Source organism: Podarcis gaigeae (genome assembly GCF_964106915.1).
Source record: "Podarcis gaigeae genome assembly, chromosome: 1".
Lineage (NCBI taxonomy): Eukaryota > Metazoa > Chordata > Lepidosauria > Squamata > Lacertidae > Podarcis > Podarcis gaigeae.
The window spans coordinates 114,831,180-114,857,000 of NC_139678.1; the positions used below are offsets into that span (position 1 = coordinate 114,831,180).

The following is a 25,821-nucleotide window of genomic DNA, read 5'->3' on the forward strand; positions in this document are numbered from 1 at the left end:
GCATGTGGAGGAGCGGGAAGCGAACCCTTGTAGGATGTCAAAATCATGGGATTCATATTAAGAACGCTATTTGTGCCATGATGAAATAAAAAGACACCCTAGATATTTTGCACGTCATCCTCTGGTTTAGCATTCCACCAATATACCAATTCACCATTATTTATCCATCTAATTTGTAGCATTTCCTGCCCACCCCAGAACTTGCCAAGGCAAAAACACCCCCCTCCACGACTCTGAAGGACACAAAAGCAGGGAGGGAGCGGTCATGGACAGGGCCGGATTTAGGTTTGATGAGGCCCTAAGCTACTGAAGGTAAGGGGGCCATTTATATGTCCAGCTGTCCTTTGTCAACAATAAATCGCTGCTGTTTTTTGCGCTGAATATATGCTATATGGCAATATATGGAACTAATAGGTATCTAAAGCCATTTGCACATGCAGAATGTAGGCACCCTATATAGAGAAATGAGCAAACCAGTGATATTTTAGGGAGCAGGCTAGCAGGCGGGGCCCATGACTTACATCACAGGAGCCTACACAACACAAAACAAAACACTGTTGCTGTATGTAGGTTTTATTATCTTATATTTTGGAAATTACATCCAGTTTTTTTCTTCCTTTAATTTTTTTGGGGGCCCCCAAGAGAGTGAGGCCCTAAGCTATAGCTTGTTTAGCTTATACATCAATCCGGCACTGGAGAGCAAAGAAGGACCTTTCCTCTCCTTGAAACCCGCCGGACTGGGGTTTGTTTTCCTCCCGCCGCGCCTGCTGAGCTTATCTCGCCACCGGCGCTCCCGCCTGCCTTCCCCCAAGCCTGGCTGCGCTCCACGGAGCAGAAGGGGCCGTCCTCTCCGCCCTCCTTCCTCCTGCTCCTCCCGGGGCCCGTGAGTGGCTCGGGAGAAGGCGGGGCGGAGCAGGACAGGCGGCGGAGACTTTCCCGGCAGCGCGGGGCGGGCAGAGAAGGGGACAGCGGGGAAGCGCGACGGAGCGGACGGCCGAGCCAGCAGAAGCTTCCCAGCAAGCCCGTCGGGGAAGAAGCCGAGCGCTGCCCAACCCAGCTGCCCAACCCGCCCGCTGCGCCAACCTCCTTCTCAGCACTATGGAGGTGGAGGCGCCGCAGGTGAGACCCGCAACGCCCCCCCTCCCCGCGCGCGCCTTCCTTGCGACGGCACCGGGCTGAGCAAGGAGAGGGTCCCTAAGGGGGAGCCCCTTCCCCACCGCAGGTCCCTAAGGGGCGTGGGAGGGGCGAGCCAGGCCTCGTTGCGCCTTCTCCTCCCGTCGGCTCGGGGCGGGGCGAGGGCAGCCGGCGCCACCCACTTCCCCGCTTGCGAGGGCGGCCGCCAGCTGCCGGCTTCGCTTCGGGCCGGCCCGCCCCGTCCTCCGTGACGCGGCGCACACGAGCGCGCTGACTCACCGGCGGGGTGCAGCCATCCCCGACGGCGAGGCCGGGGCAGCTGCTGGCGGGCAGTCGGGTGCTTGAAGTTGGAAAGACCCACGGGACTCACCCGGGGGCTTGGTTTCTTCTCCCCCTGAGCCTGGGACCCGTCCAAAATCAAAAACGAAAGCTGGACCACCACCTGGGGCAGAGTGCAAATTTTTAAAAAGAAACGAGTGCTTCTGGGCATGTGCAGAGTGCTGCTCTCGTCGGCCGTGTGTGTGTTTGTGGGCCCTGCGAATTTGGAATTAGCGCACCCCGGATGGGTTCCATAGCTGTCAAGGTTTCCCTTTTTTAAAGAGAAATTCCCTTATTCCAAATAGGTTTCCTCATAAGAAAAGGGAAAAGTTGGCAGCTATGATGGGTTCTGAAAGGGCTTGAGTCCTGAAATCTTGAAAACAAGAACACTTTTGGAGGCTTGGGCTGCAAGCTTGTGATTCCTAGATTATTTGAAGGAGATCTATGGAGAAGAAGGGAGGAGAGGAGGAAACTCTTGAGTTGACTGTAGCCCCCCCCCCCCACACTCTGGTGTCCAAATCATCTTGGTCCCCTTTAAAAGTAAAGGGACCCCTGACCATTAGGTCCAGTTGTGGACGACTCTGGGGTTGTGGCGCTCATCTCTCTTTACTGGTCTATTATTACTATTTTTTATTATTAAGATTTCTATATGTCCCTTCATCTGAGGATCACAAGGCAATTTACAGTATAAAACTCTCCAAAATATATACCATAGTAAAAAACGTTCCTGCCCCCCCCCCTTCCAATTTAAAGCACCATAGATTATTTAATGAGGCAAAGGCCTGGGAGAAGAGGAATGTTTTTGCCTGGCACCTAAAGATATATAATGAAGGACCCAGGCGGGTTTCCCAGGGGCGAGCATTCCGCAAGCGGGGAGCCAATGCAGAAAAGGCCCGTTCTTGTGTTGCTGCCTTTTTGATCTCTCATGGAGGGGGTACATGAAGAAGGGCCTCAGATGCTGAATACAGGGTCCGGGTTGATTTGAGTTGGGGGAGGGGGTCCTTGAGATACTGCAGTCATGAGCCATTTAAAAGTGGACTGTTGCTGAAGGTATAACTAATTATAAGGATTTTTTCAATGTGGAAGGGGAATGTGTAAATTGTCACCAATGAATACAACTCACTTGTTTATTTTGCTGTGGTGACATGGGTCTGGAAGGAGGCGTGCGCTGTGGTGTTTTCAGATGTTTTCTATTAAAACATGGCTTCCCATCTTGGGATCTGGTTCTTTATGTGGTGTTTGGCCATAGTGTACGTGTGCAAACATGAAGTGTGCGTTTTTGGTAGTTTCTAGGAACATGCTTAGACTTAACATCATGCCACTAAAAAGGGAAGCTGTAAGCTGCTTTTCAGTGGCGAATTAACTTAGCGGCACAATCCTATGCTTGTTTACTCAAAAGTAAGCCTCACTGTGTTCCATGGGACTTGCACACTGGTTACGGGATTGTAGCCCATACCAGAGCTACCAGTGCTAGTACTCAAAATAACTGTTAGCAAATGCTTTGGGCATTAATTTAACGTACTTCAGTGCTACTTAACTGTTAAAATACCAAAATCCACTTGCAACAAATAAATTTGCACGTGCACACAAAAATCACAGAAATATAAGTTAAGTTTGGAATTGTAAAGTTGGAAGGGACCACGAGGGTCATCTAGAAACATTTTTCAAAAAATCGCAACCACTTACTCTAGAAGAAATATTTAAATAGCAGAGTTCCATGCAAGCAGCAATACAGTCTAACGGCATAAAGCCTTGGGGAATGAAAATGTCTTAATCTGTCATCGAAAGAGGAAAGTGTTGGCGACTCTTTCCTCTGGGATGCACAAGTACCATCTCTGAAAAGCTCCTCTCCCTAGTTAAAACCCACCATTTCACTTCTGATAATAGATTCCTGGATGAGGCCTCAGACTGGCTGCATATGCACCACAAATTCAAAGCACCCCCACTTCAACCATCATGGGAACTGTAGTTTACAGAACCACAATCCGCAGAGCCCCCAAGAAACTTCCATTCCTGAGAATCGTTGGGGGGAAGCAACATACTTTTAAGTGTAATGGTGCGTATGCAACAAAACTTGCAATTTTGCCAAGCACTGCACCACACCCAAAATAGTTGTTTCTTGGGGTTTTTTACACACATTCAAAGCTGTCCCGAGTCTTGGAAATTTATTTCTATTTTGGATGTTGACAGTAACAAAAGGAAAAGTGCACGCATACCTCTCCCTGGTTTCCATACACACAATGCATGATGTTACATAATTCTTCATTCACGGAGTGAAAGTTGTGGCAGGTTTGGACTTGTATAACATCACTAGGCCTTGGGAGTAAGCCTCATTGAACTCCGTAGGACTGGCTTCTGAGTAGATATGTATAGGTTTGCACTGTGTGTGTTTTTTTTCTAAGGCCACATGCACACCATACATTAAAAAGCATTCTTGCACCACTTTTTAACAGTTACGGATTCCTCCCAAAGAATCGTGGGGGTTGACCTCACGGAGCTACAATTCCCACCACCCTCCACAAAATACAGTTCCAGCATTCTCCAGGACTGCATAGAGTGGTGCAAGAAAGCTTGAAATGTATGGTTGCTGAAACTTAACTGTTTCCAGAAGCAGACAACTTCAGACTAACATTTGATGTTTGGGAAGCACCAGTTCTGTGTTTGCTTTTTTAAAAACGGGAGCAGCGAAGTAGCAACTGTCCTTTTGTTTCCCCAGGGTGGAAACAAATGGTGTTGTGGCATGAAAGTGTTTTGCTGTGTGTGGACTCCTGAAGCTCAGGGCATGGTATATTTGTGGCTCTGGGTGATGTACCTTCGACTGGCACCGCAAGCAGGAGAGGGCGAAAGACGAGAGCATTTAAAAAAAAAAAAATCCCTTGGCATCTCTCAACATCTCTTTCATAATCGCCCTCTTCCCCCACCTTCTTCTGATCTGTCAGGGCTCGGCCTTACATTTTACAGGACTGTTAATTATCTGCATATCTACAAGTGCAAAGGTTGCAAGGCTTGTGTAGGGTTCTGTGGCTTTGGGGCACTGTACAGGCAGAAATGGATCTATATCGCCATCTAAGTATTTTTTAAGGCATTCTGGAAGTCAGCGCTCTAGGCAGAATGGAGGATCTGGCATGCAGATATCACAACTACAAGAAAACAAGCGTCCTTTTGAGATTTTGGAAGGCTCCAGAAAGGGGCACCTCCAGCCTTTAATCTCCATTAAGTTCAAACTTAAATGTCAGTACTGTACTGTACTTGCTCTCAAGTGCCTCTTGGAAAAAGAAAAAAAAGATTAAGGGCCAGTGTACATGATTCCCTGCTGAAGGGGGCCACTTCGGAAAAGGTGTTTCTGCAGTGGCTGCATCAAGCAAACAACTTGTCAGGCTACTTTGCTTTGAAGGCCCCCCTCCCCCTTTGCAATTTAGCATGCCGCTGCAACAAAAATATTGATGAAGGTTCAGGAGTCCTGTTCTCCTTTGCTTCTGGTCGTTCTAGCTTTATCAAAATTAAGTGAAATTTGTTTTTCGTTCGTGTGTTTTATGTTTATTTTTATGGGGTGTTTGCTACATCATCATCACTGCCAACACAACCTCTGTAAGCTTCGGATAACTACTGCCGCACTAGTTTAACATCGCAAAATCTGGTATTGGGCTGCTGGGGGCACAGTGCTGTTAGAAGTGGTTTCAAAGGGAGATACATAACAGAGCTTTGGGAAGCATGAATGCATGCCAACGGCTGTGGAGGAGAGAAAAAGACAAGAACGTTCAGTAGCACCAGCACCAGCACTATCTCTGAGATTCAGCTTTAAGCCTTACTATCGCAGGGTGATGTTGGGAAAGTTAGTTAGTACCTTGGCTCAGCACTCAAATCTGAAATGTTGTTGTAAGTCAGTGATGAGAGCTGCAACCTGATTAAAGTCGATTTAATTGATTAATCCTCATGGTTTTTCCTCTCTCAATCAGTGGGTGGGTAAAGCAAGAAGTATTTTTTTGGTAATGCACTCGCTCAATGTAGCAGGAAAACATTTGCCATATGAGAGCAGGGAGAATGGCTCTTTGCAGGTGGGAAGCAGCCATCTTAAGATTTTGTAAAAGTTTGTATTTTTTTTAAAAAAATCTACTTTTAGTCAAAAAGAATATCATTAAATCTGCTCCCTGATTATTTGAGGCGTCTCTGTATTTGAGTAAAAGTTCTGAAATTAACCAATTCACTAATTAAGGGAGCAATCGTATACTTATTTACCTGGGAGTAAGTCCCATTGAACTCACTGTGGCTCCTCCTGAGTAGAAACATAGGATGGCTGTGTTAATGTTGCAACCCTGTTTTGTTGGCGCAATAAGGAAAATGATTTCATCCTGAGGAACAGGTCACATTTACTTTATCTTACCCCTTCGTTTCCCGTCCCCAACACTCATAAGACAATCTGATATAATGCCAAAAGCAAACTTGGTAAGGCATGTCTAATTTCAAAACCAGTCTTAATTTTTATCCCTAAGCAGAAGTGCAGGTATCAGTGTTGGCCTAGAAACTTATTCCTTTTTTGGGGGGGGGGGGGAGAGAGAGAGACAGAATCCAAAAGCAACTGTGGAATCATACCATTACTATTTTTGATCTATCTAAAAAATGCTGAAAGAAATGAGCATTCTTTCAGCAAAGCTCTTAATCAGGCTAGTAAAATATGGGGTGTAGGAAATAAGAGACGTTGCAGAGTATGATTGAAAGCTCAAACCTTTTGTTTGTAATAGTTTAAGGTGCTATATGGAGGAGGTGTAACACATTAAATTAGATCATTTGGTGCTCTGTGCAAAAAAAGAGAGAGTATATTATTCCCCCCCCCCCAGTTTCTAAGGCACGTGTAGAAATGGCATGCCTACTGCAGCTTTGGAGATCTTGACCGAGGAAATGAAATACTTGAATAGATTTTTTGACAACACCTGATCAAATTGCAAATGTGAGTAATTTGTAACATGGAACTACTTATCTTTGAAAGATACTGTCTGCATTCTCCGTTTGGACTTAACGAAAAGTGGCAGTTGCCTGTCATAGTTTCCCTAAAAGGGCCCTTTCTGTTCTTTATAGCGTGCAAACTTCGGTGCTCTGAAAGCCAGAAAGAAGTTGGGAGTTGTGCAATCATTTATTTCCCCTCAAGGCAGCTGCTTAGGTTTTGGAATGAGACTTTTCTTGAAGTCAGGATCCACTGGGTACCAAGGGTAAAGAGACTGAGGGGTGTAACTGTTTAAAATTGACTTATTTCAAAGAATTGATTTTGTTGTTAATTTTTGCCTCTTCTAACAGTCTAACTGTAAATATTACCAGCAATTCTCCTTGCAGGAAGTTTCTCCCCCAAGACACAGAAATATACAGCTCTTTCAGCAGCTTGTGCGATGAGGAAATAAACTAATTTCTTGTCCTTTTCTTAAAAACAACAACAACATATTTTAAAATAATAGCATAAAGTATTGCTGTTCACTCATTAGGCATTTCCTATTTTGGATATTTCCCATATTGACCTTGTGGCGAAACTCTTTTTGCTTTTTTTATATAGCATAAGGATTTCAATAGGGCACCTCAGTTACCAGGAAGAATAGTATGAGGGTTATTTTGTGTTACAGCTTTGTATTTTTATGCTGTGAACCGCTTTGAGATCTTTGGATGAGTGGTGGTTTTCAAATTTAATAAATTATTTTTATATATATATATATATATATATATATATATATATATATGATTACAGCCTTCAGAACAAAGTTTGAAGTACTGTAGCAGACAATATGAACTTCCCCAAAGCAATATGGGGCAGAGAATGATTTGGGATAAAGATTACAGTGGTACCTCGGGTTACATACGCTTCCGGTTACAGACTCCGCTAACCCAGAAATATTACCTCAGGTTAAGAACTTTGCTTCAGGATGAGAACAGAAATCGGGCTCCGGCGGCGCAGCGGCAGCAGGAGGCCCCATTAGCTAAAGTGGTGCTTCAGGTTAAGAACAGTTTCAGGTTAAGTACGGACCTCCGGAACGAATTAAGTCCTTAACCCGAGGTACCACTGTACCTGTTTTTCTGCCCATTTCCCATCCGTTCTCAATTGCCACTCTTATCCCCTGGGTTCCAGGCATGGGTTTGCAATGTTTATAGTCCTGCAGGAGAAGCAGGGGAGAGATAAAGGTTAAAGAAACCATTGCTGCTTCTCTTTTTGAAATCTCTTCCTCTCCATACTACTTTGCCATAAAGAAAATGCCCAGCAGTGTATATGCAGGACCTTCGTGATATGCAGGCCTGACCAACAGTCTGTTGGCACTGATTAGACATTAATCTTCTGTAGGTGTGTTTTGCACTTCAGCCAAAATGAAAAAGTAGACCACAGATTAACAGCCTAGTTAAACTTTGTTTTGGCCCCAGTTATCGCATTCCATCCCAAAGCAGCCTATTTCTTGAGTTTAGAAGGCCCTTTGAAAACTTGGAATGACTGCATAATAATTTTTCATTTTTGCACGAGAAAGTATACTGAAATGTTTGAATTGTAGTTAGGAGCACTAAAAGTGCAGCAAGATTAACAGTCTCTTGGAAACATTTTCTGCACTGTTTATGCAACTGACTGCTTTTATAGCAGAGAATAATCAGGCAAGCGTTGCCTGCATGTAGAAAAAAAATGCTAACAGGACCTAGAAAGCCAGACTTTGGAGTCCGGATAGCCGAGAAAACAGAACTGCACAGCTTAATAGTTTTATTACATGATTGTTTTAATAAGATAAGCAATTGAATTGGCTTACAAGAAAGAAAATAGAACCTTGTGTAGTATAAGAATAGAGAAAAATCCAGAATGTTATGAAATTCCATTCCGACACAGTTCATAGTTTTAAGGCAATTGGAGTGTACTTTGATCAGAGCCATCTTTCCTATAGGGCTTACTGGCGCGTCATGCCAGGGCGCTGGCCTCTCAGGGGTGCCCCAGCGAGTGGGGGAGCTGCACGGCTTTGCCGGCGGCCTCCCCTTTCCCTGCATGCCTACCAGCTGTGCCCCATCAACTATATGGCTGGCGGGCATGCAGCTTCCTTCCCAAGCCTCCGCGGGAGGAGAGCGATCCCCGCAGAGGCTTGGGAAAAGGTCAACAACTCTGGGCGCCGGAGGGATCTTTGCACCACAGTGCCGGATATGCTTAAGACGGCCCTGACTTCGACCCTTGAGTATACAGAGCCCCATTACAGCATCTCAATTTTCTAAAATGGAAGAAAGTTTGAAAACGTGCTAAAAATCAAGCCGGAAACCCAAAGCATGCTCAGGCAACACCTGACGCAAATCACCACATTTGGACTATCATATCGCAGTCACCTCTGATTTGGGTCTCTGTTTAGTTTAAACACCGACAGCTAATTCAAACACACTTTCTTTTGTTTCTGCAGATCTGCTTTGTTGACTGAAACCAGGGTTTCTCAGTGTTGAACAGGCTTGTTCCGTATGCTTGACATTGACAAGCTACATGGGGTTTGTGTGTGCAAATATTAATAATAATAATAATAATAATAATTTATTATTTGTACCCAGCCACTCTGGGCGGCTCAGCTTCCAAAAAGATTAAAAATACATTAAAATGTCACGCATTAAAAACTTCCCTGAACAGGGCTGCCTTCAGATGTCTTCTAAATGTTAGGTAGTTGTTTATCTCTTTGACATCTGATGGGAGGGCATTCCACAGGGCGGGCGCCACTACCGAGAAGGCCCTCTGCCTGGTTCCCTGTAGCTTTGCTTCTTGCAATGAGGGAACTGCTAGAAGGCCCTCGGCGCTGGACCTCAGCACCTGGCAGAAGGATAGGTATTTGCTGCTGGTCCAAATGAACTTGGGGTCTTGCCGGATCGCTGTCCCTAAATGTGGCTGTTGTGGAAGAACCTTGTGCAGCTCGATACTGCTTCCTTACTAACACTTCTCGCAGTAAATTGGTATATGGCAGAGCTTTCCAAACAGTGTGTTGCGATTTGTTATGTGTTGTGCTGCAGTGTGTAGGTGTGTTCCTCCTGGGGCTTGAAAGGGGTTAGTGTAACTTCTGGTTTGCTAGTAAAACTGAATTACTGTGTCGTGAAACGGTGCATGTCTAAAAAATGTGTCACGGACATGAAAAGTTTGGAACGCTCTGGTATATGGGAAGCTGCTGTCTGGACCAAGTCAGTAAATGGCGGTTTTAAATACATTTAAAGGCGAGATGATTGACCCCTTATTGCCTGTGAAGAAAGCACTTCCTTTGATTTATTGCCTCTGGCCAGGCTAGCTCTGCAGGTTTCAGAAGCTCATTTTAAGGCGTGCAGGAAGGAAATGGGTCATATATAAGGGCGTGTGGAAGACCATGGCTGAACAGCAAATACTGGGGTTGTCTGTGCCAAGGACAGACATTGCAAACATCTGAAATGAGAAAGAACACGGGGTTGTATCCACTGGGGGCCTTGCATTTGCGTATGGGGGAGCACCCAACTTTCACCAAGTCCCCAATCTTTTGCAGGCCTCGGTACCAATGTTCTGCAAGCTTGGGTCCCTCTGATGGACTACAACTCCCATCATCCAAGTGTGCCCAAGCTTTGCCTTGGTCTCATTCATGTCACGCTAAACTACAGTGTAGTGATACCCAAATGTGATCACAAACTTGTCACAGTTTAGCATTGCACCCAAGTACAGTCCGTCTAAATATCACACATATCATATGCTACTTTTAGAAAGGTAAACTGTATCACCATAAATAAATATTTCTAAATATTTTTCCACATCCCGGTGATGCTACTGTAACCCAGAATGTATGTATCGCTAGTTGAAGAGATGTACGCATGTTGTTGAATTGTCCCACCTTTCCATTGGCATGCTCAAGTGTTTAAAGAAGTTATCGTTGCATCAGACCGTTATGACAGTTTAGTACAAAATTGTGGCAAATGGAAGAATTGCCGTGCAAAACAATTCTTCATTGCAGCTCGAGAGATTTGACCTCTCCCTTTTGCTCCTGCGAGTTAAAGGTCTTTCAGGGAAAGACCAACAGTGATGGAAAATTTAGGAGCAAGTTTTGGCTTTCCTGCTACAGCTGATGGTCGTCTTCAGCAGCAGCAGAAAATAAGGGTGCTTCAAAAACTCTGTTTTTATAAAACACACAGCAACTTGGAACAATGCCAGTAGTTGGGTATTGAACCGATTCTCTTCCGATAAAATGTTTAGGTTTTCAAGCTTCCTATTCTGAATTGAGTGATAGCTTTTTAATGGAACACTTACACCAGGTACAGTTAAAAATGGCATTTCAAAAAAGCTGGTGTTTCAGTGAGAAAGGTTCTTTCATGAATGTTTTATGTAAGCATTCCCACCAGATGAAAATTATCTTAGCCACCTAGTTATAATTTTGTTATGTGCCTCTTGAATTCTCAGAAAATACTTGAGTTAAAACCATTGGAGCATGTGTCTTATGCTCCCCCCCCCCTTTTAAAAAAAAATTGAAGCGCTCAAAATTGTTGTGTAATCCAGAGCTGGTCGTGATACATAACTTCCAATTGAGAACATTGCATATATAATTTGTAATGAGGCCTATTGAGCATTATGGGCTAAAAACCACTCAAGGAATATGATAGCGAGGGCCAAGCCAGCCATGTAAACTTGTTTTGATGAATAAAATAACACAATCAAAATGACTTTTATCGAGGAGCAAAGCTGCCCCTTCCTCATCCTTGTAGTTTTGAGCTTTTACTCACAACTGATGCAAGATTGGGTGGGAAGGTTTGCAGATCAGCCTCTTTAATTGTAGGGTGCGCTTAGAGAGAGGCAAGGACCGTGTACTATGTAAGGTAAACCGGAATACTTGCGTTTATAGGTTCCTTGCATGCATGTACGCTTCTGACTCCCACAATGTTTAGATGTGAATGCTGGGAAACTTCCATTTCCATTTTTGCATATAAACAAAATGTTAGATATGCACGGACTCGCTGATTTTAAGCTTGAGGGCGTCTGTTTGCATCCAAAAATATGCCATTTCCTAGCAGATGTAGCAAAATAGTGTTCAAGTGCAGCAGAATGAAAACCGTAGGCAGTTTTTAAAAACTTGTTTATTATAAGGAAAGTAGGTCACATGGAATTTAAAATATTCAGGAGAGGGGGTTGGTATTCAATCTGGTGAAAAGCAAACTTCATCCCACGAAGCTATAAAAGCATATATTCTTCAGTTACCCCTTTTCCCTGAAGCCTTTTGTTTGCATAGTTTCAAAATGGCTGCATGGGCAGATGCCTCTGGGTTCTGGCTAGCAAAGTGGGAAAGAATTAGAAAGAGAACAAGGGGGAAAGAAGCTATTGGCTTTACTCTTAAATAAAACTGAGGCATAATGACAGTCCAAATCATGGGTCGTGACAGCAACACTTATTGCCAGAACCATACAGCTCATCCGGTGCCACTAAAACAAGACCTGTTTATTTTTTTAAAAAGTGAGGAACCCTTCTGACTTGGCTCAGTTACCTTCTTTCTGAGGTAAACGGTGTGGGCGGCTTTTGAGGCTGTTTTAAGACATACGATTCTGAGGGATTCTTCCACTCACCTCAAGATCTTACATGCCTTCCTTCATAGGCATGAGATAAATATGCTTGCTTCATGTTTGTTTTAAATTTGAAGGAGCTGCTTCTGCCCCACTTTGGTCAGTTGGGTTTCATTAGGGTCACAATGCAGTAGAGCGTGTATCTTCATCATCATCATCACCATTATTAAGATAAACTTGTTTGAGCCAGAGAGTTGGTGGCACTCAGTTTGAAAACCCCTGTTTTCCTTTTGCCCCCAAATTTCATTGCATGCTTTCCTATAAAGATCTTTTATAATTAATTTATTTTTAAGGCCTCCTGGCAGGGATTTAAAACATATTTGGACCACAGAACACTTTTGTTATATACACCTAATATAAAATTCTAAATATGGGGCCCTTGCCTTGCTCCTTTTGTTTATCCTGATGCAAATATGTTTGCTAAAGCGCAATAAGAGTTAATAGCCAAACTTTACAACGCACACGGAGAGTTTCACATAAAATCTATAACTGACTACCCAGATGGCAAATGCTGATATGTAAACCTAAAACATGAAATTTTCCGTTGGGGTCCAGATGGCTGCTTAATGTGAATTGTTTAACATTTATGTTTATCTTATTAAAACTGCCTTTTATAAGTCCAGACTAGGCTTAGCAATGTGGCTCGGAACAGGCTCTGGAAAAGCGTATCAGTAAATGAGTAAAAACACCAAATGCCAGTCAGCATTTGATTTCGAAAAAGAGAGGGCTTCATTCCTAAGCGTGCTGTGAAGCCATATCATTTGCCTAGGTAGCTGTGGTCTTGTAAGCGTGAGTGTGGGGGGAGAGGTAGCGATTACTCAGTGGTGAGGCAAAGGCACTCTGTGCATGCCATGGGGCAAGTTTATTTCTTGCTGTTGCAAAGATTCCTGGGCTCAGGCTGGTGCCGAGGACAGCTTCCAAGCCTGAGCGCTCAGACAAACTAACCCCTGATACTAGCATAAATGCCTGCGTTTCCTACCTGTACTTGAACGGATCTTATACAGTGGTACCTCGGTTTTCAAGCATCTTGGAAGCCGAATGTTTCGGAAGCTGAACGCTGAAAACCCGGAAGTAAATGCTTCCTTTTTTGAAGGCGCCTTGGACGTTGAGCGACTTCTGCTGCTTGTTTTTCAATGTTCTCAATTGAATTGAGGCTTCCAAAGTGAGTTTTCGGTTCTCAAACGTTTCAGAACTCCAGTGGTCTTCCAGAACGGATTATGTTCGAGAACCAAGGTTCCACTGTAGTTGTTTTAAGCACATTAATATCTGTGCTCTGAGAAATAAAGACCTGAGCCCACCATTTCCCAGTCCTGCACAGGCCATTATGGAGACTCGGGGTGGTATAATAGTTAGACCAGGCATCCCCAAACTCAGCCCGCCAGATGTTTTGGGACTACAATTCCCATCACCCCTGACCACTGGTCCTGCTAGCTAGGGATGGTGGGAGTTGTAGTCCCAAAACATCTGGAGGACCGAGTTTGGGCATGCCTGAGTTAGACCAACATTTCCCAGACTTTGGTCTCCAGTTTTTTGGGGGACTACAGTTCCCATCATCCCTGACCACTGGTCTTGCTAGCTAGGGATGATGGGAGTTGTAGTCCAAAAACTGCTGGGAACCCAAGTTTGGGAAACACTGAGTTAGACCATTGGATTGCAGTTCTAGACACTCAAATCCCCAGTCAGTTATCAAGTTCACTGGGAAACCTTAGGCCAGTTTTTATCTCTAAACCTACTTCAACATGGTTGTTGTAAGTGCAAAAGAAGAAAGGGACCATGGAGTGGTATTCAATTGAATAACTGGTTAGCAAACTGATTTCTTCATGCACAACGGGACTCCTCCCCCAATAATAATAATAATAATAATAATAATAATAATAATAATAATAAATTCTTATTATTATTTATACCCCGCCTATCTGGCTGGGCCTCACCAGCCACCCTGGGCGGCTTCCAACAAAAGATTAAAAATACATTTAAACATCAGCCATTAAAAACTTCCCTAAACAGGGCTGCCTTCAGATGTCTTCTAAACATCAAATAGTTGTGCTTCCCCTCAGCTTTTGTCCAGATTTGGGGTGGCAGAGTAGGATGGGAGGAAAGACTCATTGTGCAAGAAGAAATTGTTTTGCTTGCACCATTGTTTAGGTGAATACCACCTGCGGTCACCACCCTGAGCTCCTTGGAACAAGGGCAGGATAAAAATGTAAAATAGTAATACTTATTAATCAAGCCCTACTGAGACTATCGTTAAACTACTTAATAACCAAATTATTGTTCACTGCAAGTGTTAGTTGGTTCCCATCACGGTTAAAAACAACGTACATTTTGATTACCAGTGTTGGTTGGACAGTAGTGAACGTCTCGCATAAGGGGTGTTCCCGAGTTACAGGGGGAAAAGCAGGTTTTAGTTGAAAACCCTTCTTGTCCAAAACACTTGCATTCACAGGTGTTGAAAGTAGTCCTTTTCCTTGGGCATTCCCCTTTCTTGGATCTGCCCAAACAGCTATTTCCTCTGACATAATGTGGGAACTTGCACAACGAAAAAAGAGAACAAAAGTCTTCTTATGGAGCAAGTCACATGATAGACCATTGCGTTGTTTTTTATCAGCAGTAAATTTTTCTGAAGGATGTGGTTAGCGAGACATGTGTTATGTGTTATGTACTGTTTATTAATCTTGTGTAGAATTATCAACACATTCAGCCACATTTTGATATTCATCTGAACTTGGCAGCCGATGCAAGCATTTACAGGAACCGTAAGAAATATTTATGAACATAAATTTGTAGAAATCAATCTAATTGGAACGTAGCCTTAAATACTTTTTTGATGGCGTGTGTGTGGAAGCTTTATTTAAAATTAATGAAACAGAGCGCCTGCAAATTATCATATTAAGCATATTCCAGTTAATGAAAAAGTCATTGCATCGTAAAACCAGAATCGTAGAATTGTCCAGTTGGAAGGGACCCCGAGAGTCACCTAGTCCATGTAATGTAATGTAATGTAAGATATAAAGCATTTAAAAGGGAGTTGCTCTCATCTCATTTTGCATAGATTTGGCTTATTCCCCCGCCCTCCCAACTACTCTAAACAGGCTGCGCAATAACTTTCATGCCAACAAGTGCCCTCTATTTCAAAAGCAGCTGTCGTCGTGGTTACAGCTTTTAAGCCATGCTGCTTTGCGAATGCTGTTTTCTGTAGGATTGTTTCCTATTCATTTCTACTGTCGCAGCCAGGGCTGTCTTTAGTAGATGTGGTGCTGGGGTGCAAATGTCCTCCCAGCGCCCCCAAATTACCACGGATAGTGTTGGGGTGGCCGTAGCTGCGCACTGCCAGCCATCTGGGGGGAGCGCAACTCTCCCCTATGCCACCGGCAAAGCTGCGCAGCTCTCCCACTTGCTGAGGCGCCCCTGAGAGGCCGGCACCCTGGCGCGACACACCACTAAGCCCTATGGGAAAGACGGCTCTGGTTGCAGCTCAAAGCAAACTTGGGAAAAACACGTAGTTAATCTGACATGCTGAGGACCGCAGATAGGCACTTGATCCGCGCATCTCGCTTTGGCAGAGGCAGCAGCCCAGACAATGGCACTCTGAAAACGACGAGCAACTTAGAAACAGAATCTCAAATCCAGATCCTGCCGTTTTTATCCAGAACATATTGCAAATGCTCAGAGATGAAGGAGCTGTTTTCAAATCTGCCATGAGAGAAGAGGGTGAGCAGCTGGTAAACTACTGGCCTTTAATGAAGCCCTGCCATATTGAAGCATCCTCCATTATTGCCAGACTTAATTAGTTCGTTCTACCATGGCAGTCTGGAGGGACCAAACCCTTACTGTGGACAGCCGTAATAACTCTCTCAGCTTCTCTTTGTTTTTACCCCTTTCCTAGTGAAATTTGGCATCTCCGTGGAAGAGGTTTAAAATACACTTTAATTAGATAGACGTTAGAGGGAAAGCCTGGAATTTGGTGAATATAGCCATGGGCATTCAGGAACATTACAATCACTTTGTTGGAGCAGATCAATGGCCCATCTGGTCCAGAATTCTGTTTCCTGTAGTGTCCGTCCAAATGCAGGACAGGAAAGCAATAACCCTTCCCTGTTTGTCCCCAGCGCCAGGTATCCAAAGGAATGCTGCCTCTGAATGGGAACGTCCCATCTAGCTATTGTGGCTGTAGCCATCATAAGCCACCATTCATTGCCATATTGTGTAATGGTGAATTGCAGAAGTTCGTTCTGTGTTGTCCACAAGTCTTTCCTTTTGTGTCTCGAACCTCTTGAGGCTCCTGCTTTACCTTGGGCAACCCTGAACTCTATTCTTACTCGTGAGAAACTTTTCTCCACCCAATTTCTTCTTCATGTGAATCCCAGTCCAGATGTTATTTGGCGAATACATTATCTGAAAACTTAGATTCAGTGGGTCAGGTCCAGACTTGCCCTTCTGCAAATGGAAAGGTGGACCAAGATGCAGCAGAGGTGATTTTTGCCAATGACTTTCTGGAACAGCTGTTTTTTAAGGCAGGGGGTGCACAGCAATCTGCAGAAGGAATAAGTTAAAACTGCTTCTCTCTCCCCCCCCCCCCCCCACTCCATTGTTGCCTTGTGCCTACAACATGGACTTTGTGTTTGAAGCTTTAACTGCTAGTACGGGGAGCAATATATTGCTGCAGTTACTGCTTTGATCCTGCTGGTCTTATGCACGTTAAGATCATTTTATGGCTTACTTTTATGACCAGGTAATTTGCCCTAAGCTCACCCTTACACCCTGTTTAAATGTTCTCCAAGTCATAGAAGAAAATTAAGTTGTGTTGGACCATTCAGAAATCGGGGAAAATTCACAGTTTAATAAAGACTTTTGTTAGGGTCAACCAGTGTTACAGAATAGGGAGCAAGCTTCACTGGACTGGGGATTAAGCAATAAGAGTAGAACGCTACACTGCAGGGCTGTCGTGCACTACTGTCTTTGCCCACCATGCAGTACGGAGGTAAAAGCAGTGAATAACAATGCAGTTTTGTTGTTAGTTAATCTCAACTTCAGCCCAGCTTTCAACCTGCAACAGGGGCTCTAATTCACCCAGACAACATTGCATACTCAGAACCTGATCTGCAGTATGAAAACTGCAAGACTACTGCTTCCCAGCCATAACCCCTTGCAACTTGCAGTATGGGGATAATGACTTGTCAGTGAAACTCTAGAGCAGGGGTAGGCAACCTAAGGCCCGGGGGCTGGATCCGGCCCAATAGCCTTCTAAATCCAGCCCACACACGGTCCGGGAATCAGCATGTTTTTACATGAGTAGAATGTGTCCTTTTATTTAAAATGCATCTCTGGGTTATTTGAGGGGCATAGGAATTCGTTCACCCCCCCCCCCAATATAGTCCGGCCTCCCACAAGGTCTGAAGGACAGTGGACCGGCCCCCTGCTGAAAAAGATTGCTGACCCCTGCTCTAGAGAACCACTTGCCCGTCAGCATGGCCAATACTGAGCTAGATGGACCAAATGGTATGATATAAAGGATCTTCCCGTTTTCCTGCTTTTTAAAAAACCTGTTAAGGCCCAGGGGGTTTCCAGATTGTTGCTATTTCTGGGTGGGTTTCAGTCGCTTACCACTATAGTTTGTGCCACTATAGTTGATTAAGAGGTCTTGTGCAATGAACGTGTGTTCCCCAAAGACCAGACTTTTGCAGGACCGCGCACTGGAATGTGCTTTGATGCAAGGAGATGAGCGCTGCAACCTTTGACTGGACTTAAACGTCCAGGGGTCCTTTACCTTTTTACCTTTACTATCTAGGACTAGGTTCCCAACAAATAAGGATGAATGCTCATTTAAATAGCCGAAGTTGTCTCTTGTTGTTGTTTAGTCGTTTAGTCATGTCCGACTCTTCGTGACCCCATGGACCAGAACACGCCAGGCACTCCTGTCTTCCACTGCCTCCCGCAGTTTGGTCAAACTCATGTTGGTAGCTTTGAGATGTTTGTCTAACCCCCTGCAAACAAATCCCCTGATAAAAGCTCAATAAACAGAAGCGCTCAAAAAATACCAGGTTTCAAAGACAGTTTCCCCATTGCAATTGTGTATGAACAGCACCTCTAAAATAATGAGTTTTTTTCGGGGGGAGGGGGAGGAGAAACATGACACATTAAGAGGTTTATGTTTTATTTAAAGAATCCTGTAATATTCTGTAATATTCTTCGTCTGTAACGGAATCCTGTAATTGCGTTTTGGAAACTGTATGTCAGTGCTAATTAATGCATGTCCCTGGTCCATTACTTCGAATTTGTAATGCATATTTACAACGCAGGCAACCTGGGTTTCACTTACAAGGAAGTCCCATTAGGTTTAATGGCACAATCGCTAGTGCTTACAGCCAAGACGTTGCTACTGTGCATGTTTACACACAAATAAATCCTACCAGTATGGGGGCTGCCACATTAATCTGAAGCTAGTGCTCAGGACTGAAACTCTATTATGATGCCACTAAGTCACATCTTAACCTTTTTTGGGGGGTGGGGGTGGGAGGAAGTAAAAATATATCACGAATTTTGTATCAGCATCCAATGGAGAATATCCAGAGTGCAGGTTGAGGTATCAGACCACCAGTTTACAGTCCTTTGATTCCATTTAAAGCAGAGTTTCCCAAATTTGGGTTTCTCCAGCTGTTTTTGGACTACAGTTCCTACCATCCCTGACCACTGGTCCTGCTAGCTAGGGATGATGGGATTTGTACTCCAAAAAAAGCTGGAGACCCAAGATTGGAAAACCCTGATTTAAATCAACTTTAATGAGATGGCACCTGTTTTGAAAACTCTGTAAAAAAACAAAGTTTGAAGATCCAGTATTATCATCTATACTGTTGTTGTTTTTTACACACACAGGATATGAACCTGATTGACATTCTCTGGAGGCAAGATATAGATCTTGGAGCAAGGCGTGAAGTTTTTGATTTTAGCCAAAGACGGAAGGAATACGAGTATGAAAAACAGAAGAAGCTTGAGAGGGAGAGACAAGAGCAGCTTCAGAAAGAGCAAGAAAAAGCCTTCCTAGACCAGCTGCAGCTGGATGAGGAAACAGGAGAATTTGTTCCTATTCAGCCTGCTCAAGCCACTGAATCAGGAAATACCATCACATCCAATAATTATTCACAGGTAAAAAAACCTCCCCGACTTCTTGTCATGTGATCTACATTTTGGATCCCCCCCCCCTCCCGGTTTCCTAAAGAACGTTACTGCAAGTCTCCAGAGGAGCAACTATCTGAACAGCAGGGGATTGATACAATTTGTGAGACTATGGTTATATATAAACTTATTCAGGAAGTAAGGAATCCCATTTTGTTTTTATCATAGTGCTACGGTTTCCATTTATTGCTCCATGGGTTCTCTTGAAACTTCTGATGAAATTCCAGAAAGTACAGATGCCTATATATTTTCTGATTACTATCTGTCCAGCATAGAACTTGTATAGCCAGTCTTTCAATACTTAATGAGAGTCTTCTTAGATTACATTGTCCTTTATTCTAATCCTCCCGCAAGCACACCCAGGAGATTTTAATGATTGCAACCAGCAAGTTTGTTTCTTTAATGATCTTGTTGCATTGTGGTGTGCTTTTTGGTGCCTTTTTTATTTCAAAATAAAATTCTATAGAGATCTCTCTCTCTCTTTAAAATATATAAAGAAACAGGTTGTCTGAACTTAGTAGAAGTATTACATATTTGCTATTCTTTATCTTCAATCTACAGAGCGTTCACATCTCCAAGCAAGATGCAGATGACCTGTTCTTTGATGACTGCATGCAGCTTTTGGCAGAAACTTTCTTGTTTGCCGATGACCAGGTAAATCTCCCAAGTCTGATGTTTTTAATCTGGCCTCTCCTTTACAACAATTAAAATCCATTTTCTGTCTCTTTATCGGGTGCTGGGATAGCTCAGATGGTGGAGCACGAGACTCTTAATCTCAGGGTTGTGGCTTCAGCCCCCACCCTGGGGGAAAAGGTTCCTGCATTGCAGGGGATTTGGGACTAGGTGATCTTTGAGGGAGCTTCCACCTCTACAATTCTGTGATTGCAGTGTCCTGATTAATGGCATGCATTATGCAACAAACACATTTGAATGTAGATTGTCATACCAACATACTGCTTTGCAGGTGGGTCTCTGGTTCCATCCATGGCACATCCAGGTTGGCCTAGGCAAATTGTGGTCTGAAACCCTGGAAAGCTGCTGCAAGCCAGTGTATACAATATTGTGCTAGATGGACAAGGACAGGACTTGCTATAAAGTAGCTGCCTATGTCCCTACTAAGGGATGCGGGTGGCCCTGTGGGTTAAGCCACAGAGCCTAGGACTTGCCGATCAGAAGGTTGGTGGTTTGAATCCCCGCGACGGGTGAGCTCCCGTTGCTCGGTCCCTGCTCCTGCCAACCTAGCAGTTCAAAAGCACGTCAAAGTGCAAGTAGATAAATAGGTACCGCTCCAACGGGAAGGTAAACGGCGTTTCCGTGCGCTACTCTGGTTCGCCAGAAGCGGCTTAGTCATGCTGGCTACATGACCCGGAAGCTGCACGCTGGCTCCCTCGGCCAATAAAGCAAGATGAGCGCAGCAACCCCAGAGTCGGTCACGACTGGACCTAATGGTCAGGGGTCCCTTTACCTTTTATGTCCCTACTACCAAATACCTCTTTCATTGCCAACAGCCAACCTAAGAACCAGCGAGTTTCAAGCATAACGGACCAAAAAATAAATAAATCTGTTGCCTGGTATTCCAGGTTCCCTCTGCTGAATTTCTGCCAGCGGCACCTTCTGAGATGGACAGCAACCAGGTCTTTGTTGAATCTGATCGGATGATCCCACTTGACCCGGCTCTCCTTCAGTCTACCATTCCAGAGTCGACAGCGGTAGATGCTGAGACCACACAAGATATAGAACAAGTTTGGGAAGAACTGCTTTCTATTCCAGAGCTGCAGGTAACAGCAGCAGTCAGCGCTTGAATGAAATACTAAATAATCAAATTTATTATTACTATTAAATAACACTTCAATAAGTAGCCAGATACTGGGGGCAAATATTTATACTAAAAAAGGCAAATCCAAACTTTTGACATTTTTGCTCTTGAACGGTGGGTCCTCCTGTCATCTTGCAACTACTGCATATTTACAAAATATTGGGTTTATGAGGTTGAAGGTAGCAGCTTGTAAGGTTCAGTCACGTTTACTCATCAGTCAGTATTTTTTAGAACATGAAAAGCAAAATGTTTGCCCATATCTGCAGTTTGCCTTTCAGTCCAAACCTTTGCATGCTTTTTATTCAAAAGCAACGCCTGCTCTGCTCAAGACGTTTGTGTTGAGTTTCTGGCCTTACAATACAAATCTAATCTAGAGTCTCAGGGCTGGCACCGGACTTGGGGTGGGGTCTTTTCTCGGTATGCTGATGCCCCCAACCCAACTAACCAGGACCAAGTAGTACTTTTGGCAGGCCTCCGAAACATGCTTCCGTGGGGCTATGCTACTTTTTCTGAATTGTGCCTAGGCTTGACTCCGATCCACTCTAGCAGGCCACCATCTTGTGTTACCCAAAATGCAATGCCCTAGCCAATAGATCTAAATTTTATAGCTCAACAGGCTGGGGTCTTACATATTGTGTAACCAAGGTGGTGGGCAGCCGCTGCCTGATGGAAAACTGGTGACTGATTAAAAGCAGCACTGCTGCCCATTGCTGAAAAGCATCTGGGAGCCTGGCAGGGAGAACGGTGAATAGTGGCATGGCTGGGTCTTCAAAGCACCTGATTTTGCTGACTGGAGGCACTGGGTCTAGTGAGTTCATGTAAATTTAGCTCCACCGAGCTTGGGGCTTACTCTCCCCTAGTAAGGCTTGTTTTACTGGTTTTCCTAGGGTCTGTACAGCAAGGAGGGGAATAGCGTTTGTTTTTCACTTCCAAGAAGCTGAACAGAAACCCCAGTTCAATATGTAGCACTTTTCTCTACGAATATGCAATTTGCACAATGAATGGAGTGATTAGCATTTCTGCCAAGGTATAGCTATGCTTCCATTTCCATTTACCTCTTTGGATAAACCGCTGAAAACTTCTCTGAAGCCCTTTTTCAGCTTTATCCAGCCCATGGAATGTTAAGGCAGCAGACATGGAAGAGAAAGCATGCAGCTTTTAAAAAACATTGTGTCGAGCGAGTACTCCAAAGCAACAGTGACTTCCACAACTACCAAGGAAATTAAAGCAACTTTTTAAAACGTGGGGGCAGGAATGTAAATGGCACAGAGGATGGGTCTTTTAACTGTCCAAGACACATGAACAGTTATATTTCATAAGTATCCTATGCACGGTAGCTGGGGGAGGGGGGGAATTGCAGCATTTTACCAAAGGCAAAAAACTTAAATGTGAATGCCAGGAAGATGCAAATTCCTAATACAGAAGTGTTTACTTGAGGGAAGATTGCCTGCAACAATTAATTTGTCAGACTCATCAGATATAAGTGCATCCAAACCAGCCAAGGGACTAGGCACATTCTCCCCCTTTTAAATATATAGCAGGCATCTTTGTAGAACGCAACATCTGTATAGTGAAAGGCAACAGGTGACTGAAAAAGCAAAATGCTGCAACCTAGTTTCCGAAGTCTCAGGTGCCCCTCCCTTTCCCCTTATCCCAATTATTCACATCGTAGACGTTTACACAGGCTAAAAGGGAGTGTTTGCAGTTGCCTGCATTTCTCCCCTAATTCCTACTTTGTATGCCAGCTCTTCTGGCCCTGTCGGGTATACAGAAGCAATAGCAAAAAGGGACGACAGCCAAATGTAAGCCTCCAAAGCACAAGAAATGCATCGACTGACTAGAGTTTGCTAGGTGCACAATGTTAACTGTCACACGGTAAAACTTCATCACGTGTATATATCATTGCTGAACTTCTCTCTCCCATTTCCTTATAGTGCCTTAACATTCAGAATGATAACCTGGTTGAAGTAGCCCCAAACGCATGCTTGGAAAACGCATCAGCAGAGGCAGAGATGAACTTTAGCTTTTATGATTCAGTACCTGCTATGGAGAAAGAAGTTGCTAACTGCAGTCCAGAGTACCTGAGCCCTCTGGAAGCTTCCTTTTCCAGCATGCTACTGCCGGAAGATCTTAGCCAAAACAACACATCATGCACAAGCACTGATTTTTCTGAGGATTTCTACTCTTCCTTTGTCGGTGTGAATATGAACACGTCTCCCCCACCGCCAAATTTTGTGGACCAGGCAATTGCTGGCTTTTTAAACGAACCTATTGATCTTTCAGAGTTTGCTCAGTGTAAAGCTTTTAACCGTGACCTTTCAGGAAATGCCCCAGAATGCAACGATTCTGATTCTGGCATTTCGCTGAATGCGAGTCCCAGCACAACATCTCCCACTCATTCTGTTGGGTCATCTTCCATCTCTAGAGATACAGGATTTGGATACAGTGATTCTGAAATGGAAGAGATGGATAGTGCTCCTGGAAGCATGCCACAGAGCAATGCTAAAATGCATTCATTTCAGTTCTATGCTCCGCTGTCTCCATCCCCAGGACAGAGTGTCTCAAATCCTGAATTGCAGCTCACAAGCGTACCCAAAAAAGAATTGCCTGAAAACCCTGGTCATGCTGAAGCTCCGTTTGTGAAGGACAAGTCCTCCAGCCAACTTGATGCTCATTTCAGCAGAGATGAGCTTAGGGCAAAGGCTCTATGTATCCCTTTCCCCGTTGAAAAAATAATCAATCTCCCTGTGGATGACTTCAACGAAATGATGTCCAAGGAGCAGTTCAATGAGGCACAGCTGACTCTGATTCGTGACATACGAAGGCGAGGCAAGAACAAAGTGGCTGCTCAGAACTGCCGCAAAAGGAAACTGGAAAACATAACCGAGCTGGAGCATGACTTAGGTTATCTCAAGGATGAGAAAGAGAAGCTCCTCAAAGAGAAAGCAGAAAACGACAAGAGCTTGCAACTGCTGAAAAAGCAGCTGAGCACCCTGTACGTCGAGGTCTTCCGCATGCTTCGGGATGAAGATGGCAAGCCTTATTCACTTAATGATTACTCACTGCAGCAAACAAGAGATGGTACCATCTTTCTTATTCCTAAGAGCAAGAAGCCAGAGACTAAAATATGAAGATCAGGGAGACTAATGTTCTCTCAACAACTATTTTTTCAATTTGTCTTTTCTACTCCTAGACTTCCTAGGATGCAAAATATTTCCTTTCCTCCCCAAGTGACTTTACACAAATGTCTCTTTAGAGTAAACTATATGAATACACTTAAAATCGGTGTAAGGCAAATGTATACACAATGGGTAGTACTTTTATAAGACACTAGTTCCTTTTTTTATATAGTAGCAACTCGACTAGTTCCTGTTCTAGTGTAAATATTTCAAAATTTCTTATTTATATACTGTTCCTATAATTTGTTTTACCTAACTGTATATCAAGGGTGATTTAAGACTTTTAATCCTAATTACTTACAAGACCAATCTTGTTTTCATGAACATTGTTTGATAAAATATGAATGAAATGTTTGCAGTTCCTTGAAAATTTTTACTTGCTTTGCTTTAATATGAGATTGAATGTAGTGTTAGTAAACACACATATTGTTAGGGCTCAGCCCAGCCAAAATAACTGAACACTCATTACAAGAATTAAAACTGTTCTTTCATTGAAAGGAATGGAGTATCAATATGCTTTGGGGCTGGATTGTGTCCTTAAAACTGAAATTGCTTTGCATACAAATGTATGCTCCAAGTAATGCTAATTTTTAGATTTTGTACGTTAAAAAATAAACGGCATATACTCTTGGCCTCGATTGTTTCATTAGAATGTGGCCTTACCCACAAGGGTTTCCACTTGGGCTAATATACCTGTAGAGCAGGGGTGGCCAACTCCCGAGAGACTACGATCTACTTTCAGAATTAAAATCTGGCAATGATCTACCCCCTGGACTGGGGGGGGGGGGTCAGTTGTTGAGCTTTTTTAAGGGAGATCTACCAAAACCTCACAGGGAATCTATCTACCAGTAGATCGTGATCGACCTGTTGGACATCCCTGCTGTAAATCTAATGGGCAAGACATCCAGCATGTCTCACTGCGCAACAACTTTTTACTTAGTGGAATGTTTCCTTCTTGCCCTTATTGACTATCGCATGCCCCCAAAATCTGTTCCAGAGGGTCTGTCAACCCTTTGGAGCAGTTTTTAGGAAAGGGAAGCCTACTTACACGATCATAGAGTTGGAAGAGACCACTGCTACAATGAGTCTAAGTGGTAAGAAGAAAATGTCAAACAGTTTTGTTGGTATGGCACAAGACTCTTAAATCTCAAAAGTCATGGGTTTGGCCATGTTGGGCAATATCCCTACACTGAAAGTTGGTCACCCATTATGAAATGGAATACAGGATACAGATTTTATTAAGAAGAACAAACAGTGCAGCAACTCAAACTATCATTGGAAATGACAGTAGTTAGTTAATCTCACTGGAAATAACATTCCTTACCTAATATCCAGCTATTACCTCTGGTTTGATACTGTATTAGAATAAAAAACACTAACTGAAGACCAAAGTGGTTTTGAAGAAGCCAAAGTAAGTACACGTAGGATGACTTTATAAGCATTCAAACTTCAAATTACAGCTATAGCTGCTCATGATTATTATTATTTAAATGCAAGGCAATGGTGTATTTCGGTTTCATGGATTTCAAGCACCCTTTTAAACCTTTAAAAGTAGTGCTGAAATTTATTTAGCTTTAGGGCCATTTTGTATTCAGGAACCTGTTACTAATTAGTTATGATGGCTGTTCATAGTATTGCCTCCCTACACAAAGTCTTTCCCGGTTG

General features: G+C 43.6%; 1 protein-coding gene across 1 annotated transcript; it reads left to right on the top strand.

Moving 5' to 3' along the window:
- Positions 1-681: 681 nt before the first annotated feature.
- On the top strand, positions 682-24,787 carry NFE2L2 (NFE2 like bZIP transcription factor 2). Its single transcript, XM_083709141.1, has 5 exons — positions 682-1,119; positions 18,862-19,131; positions 19,723-19,815; positions 20,742-20,939; positions 22,912-24,787. The coding sequence occupies exons 1-5, from the start codon at positions 1,099-1,101 to the stop codon at positions 24,106-24,108; spliced, it is 1,779 nt and encodes a 592-aa protein (XP_083565267.1). The 5' UTR covers positions 682-1,098; the 3' UTR covers positions 24,109-24,787.
- Positions 24,788-25,821: the final 1,034 nt, after the last annotated feature.

Excerpts from the sequence above, each read along its gene's own strand:
- NFE2L2 (XM_083709141.1), top strand. The coding sequence starts at position 1,099 with ATGGAGGTGGAGGCGCCGCAG. Across the intron at positions 1,120-18,861 it reads TGGAGGTGGAGGCGCCGCAG|GATATGAACCTGATTGACAT; the intron begins GTGAGACCCGCA and ends TTACACACACAG. Across the intron at positions 20,940-22,911 it reads TTTCTATTCCAGAGCTGCAG|TGCCTTAACATTCAGAATGA; the intron begins GTAACAGCAGCA and ends ATTTCCTTATAG.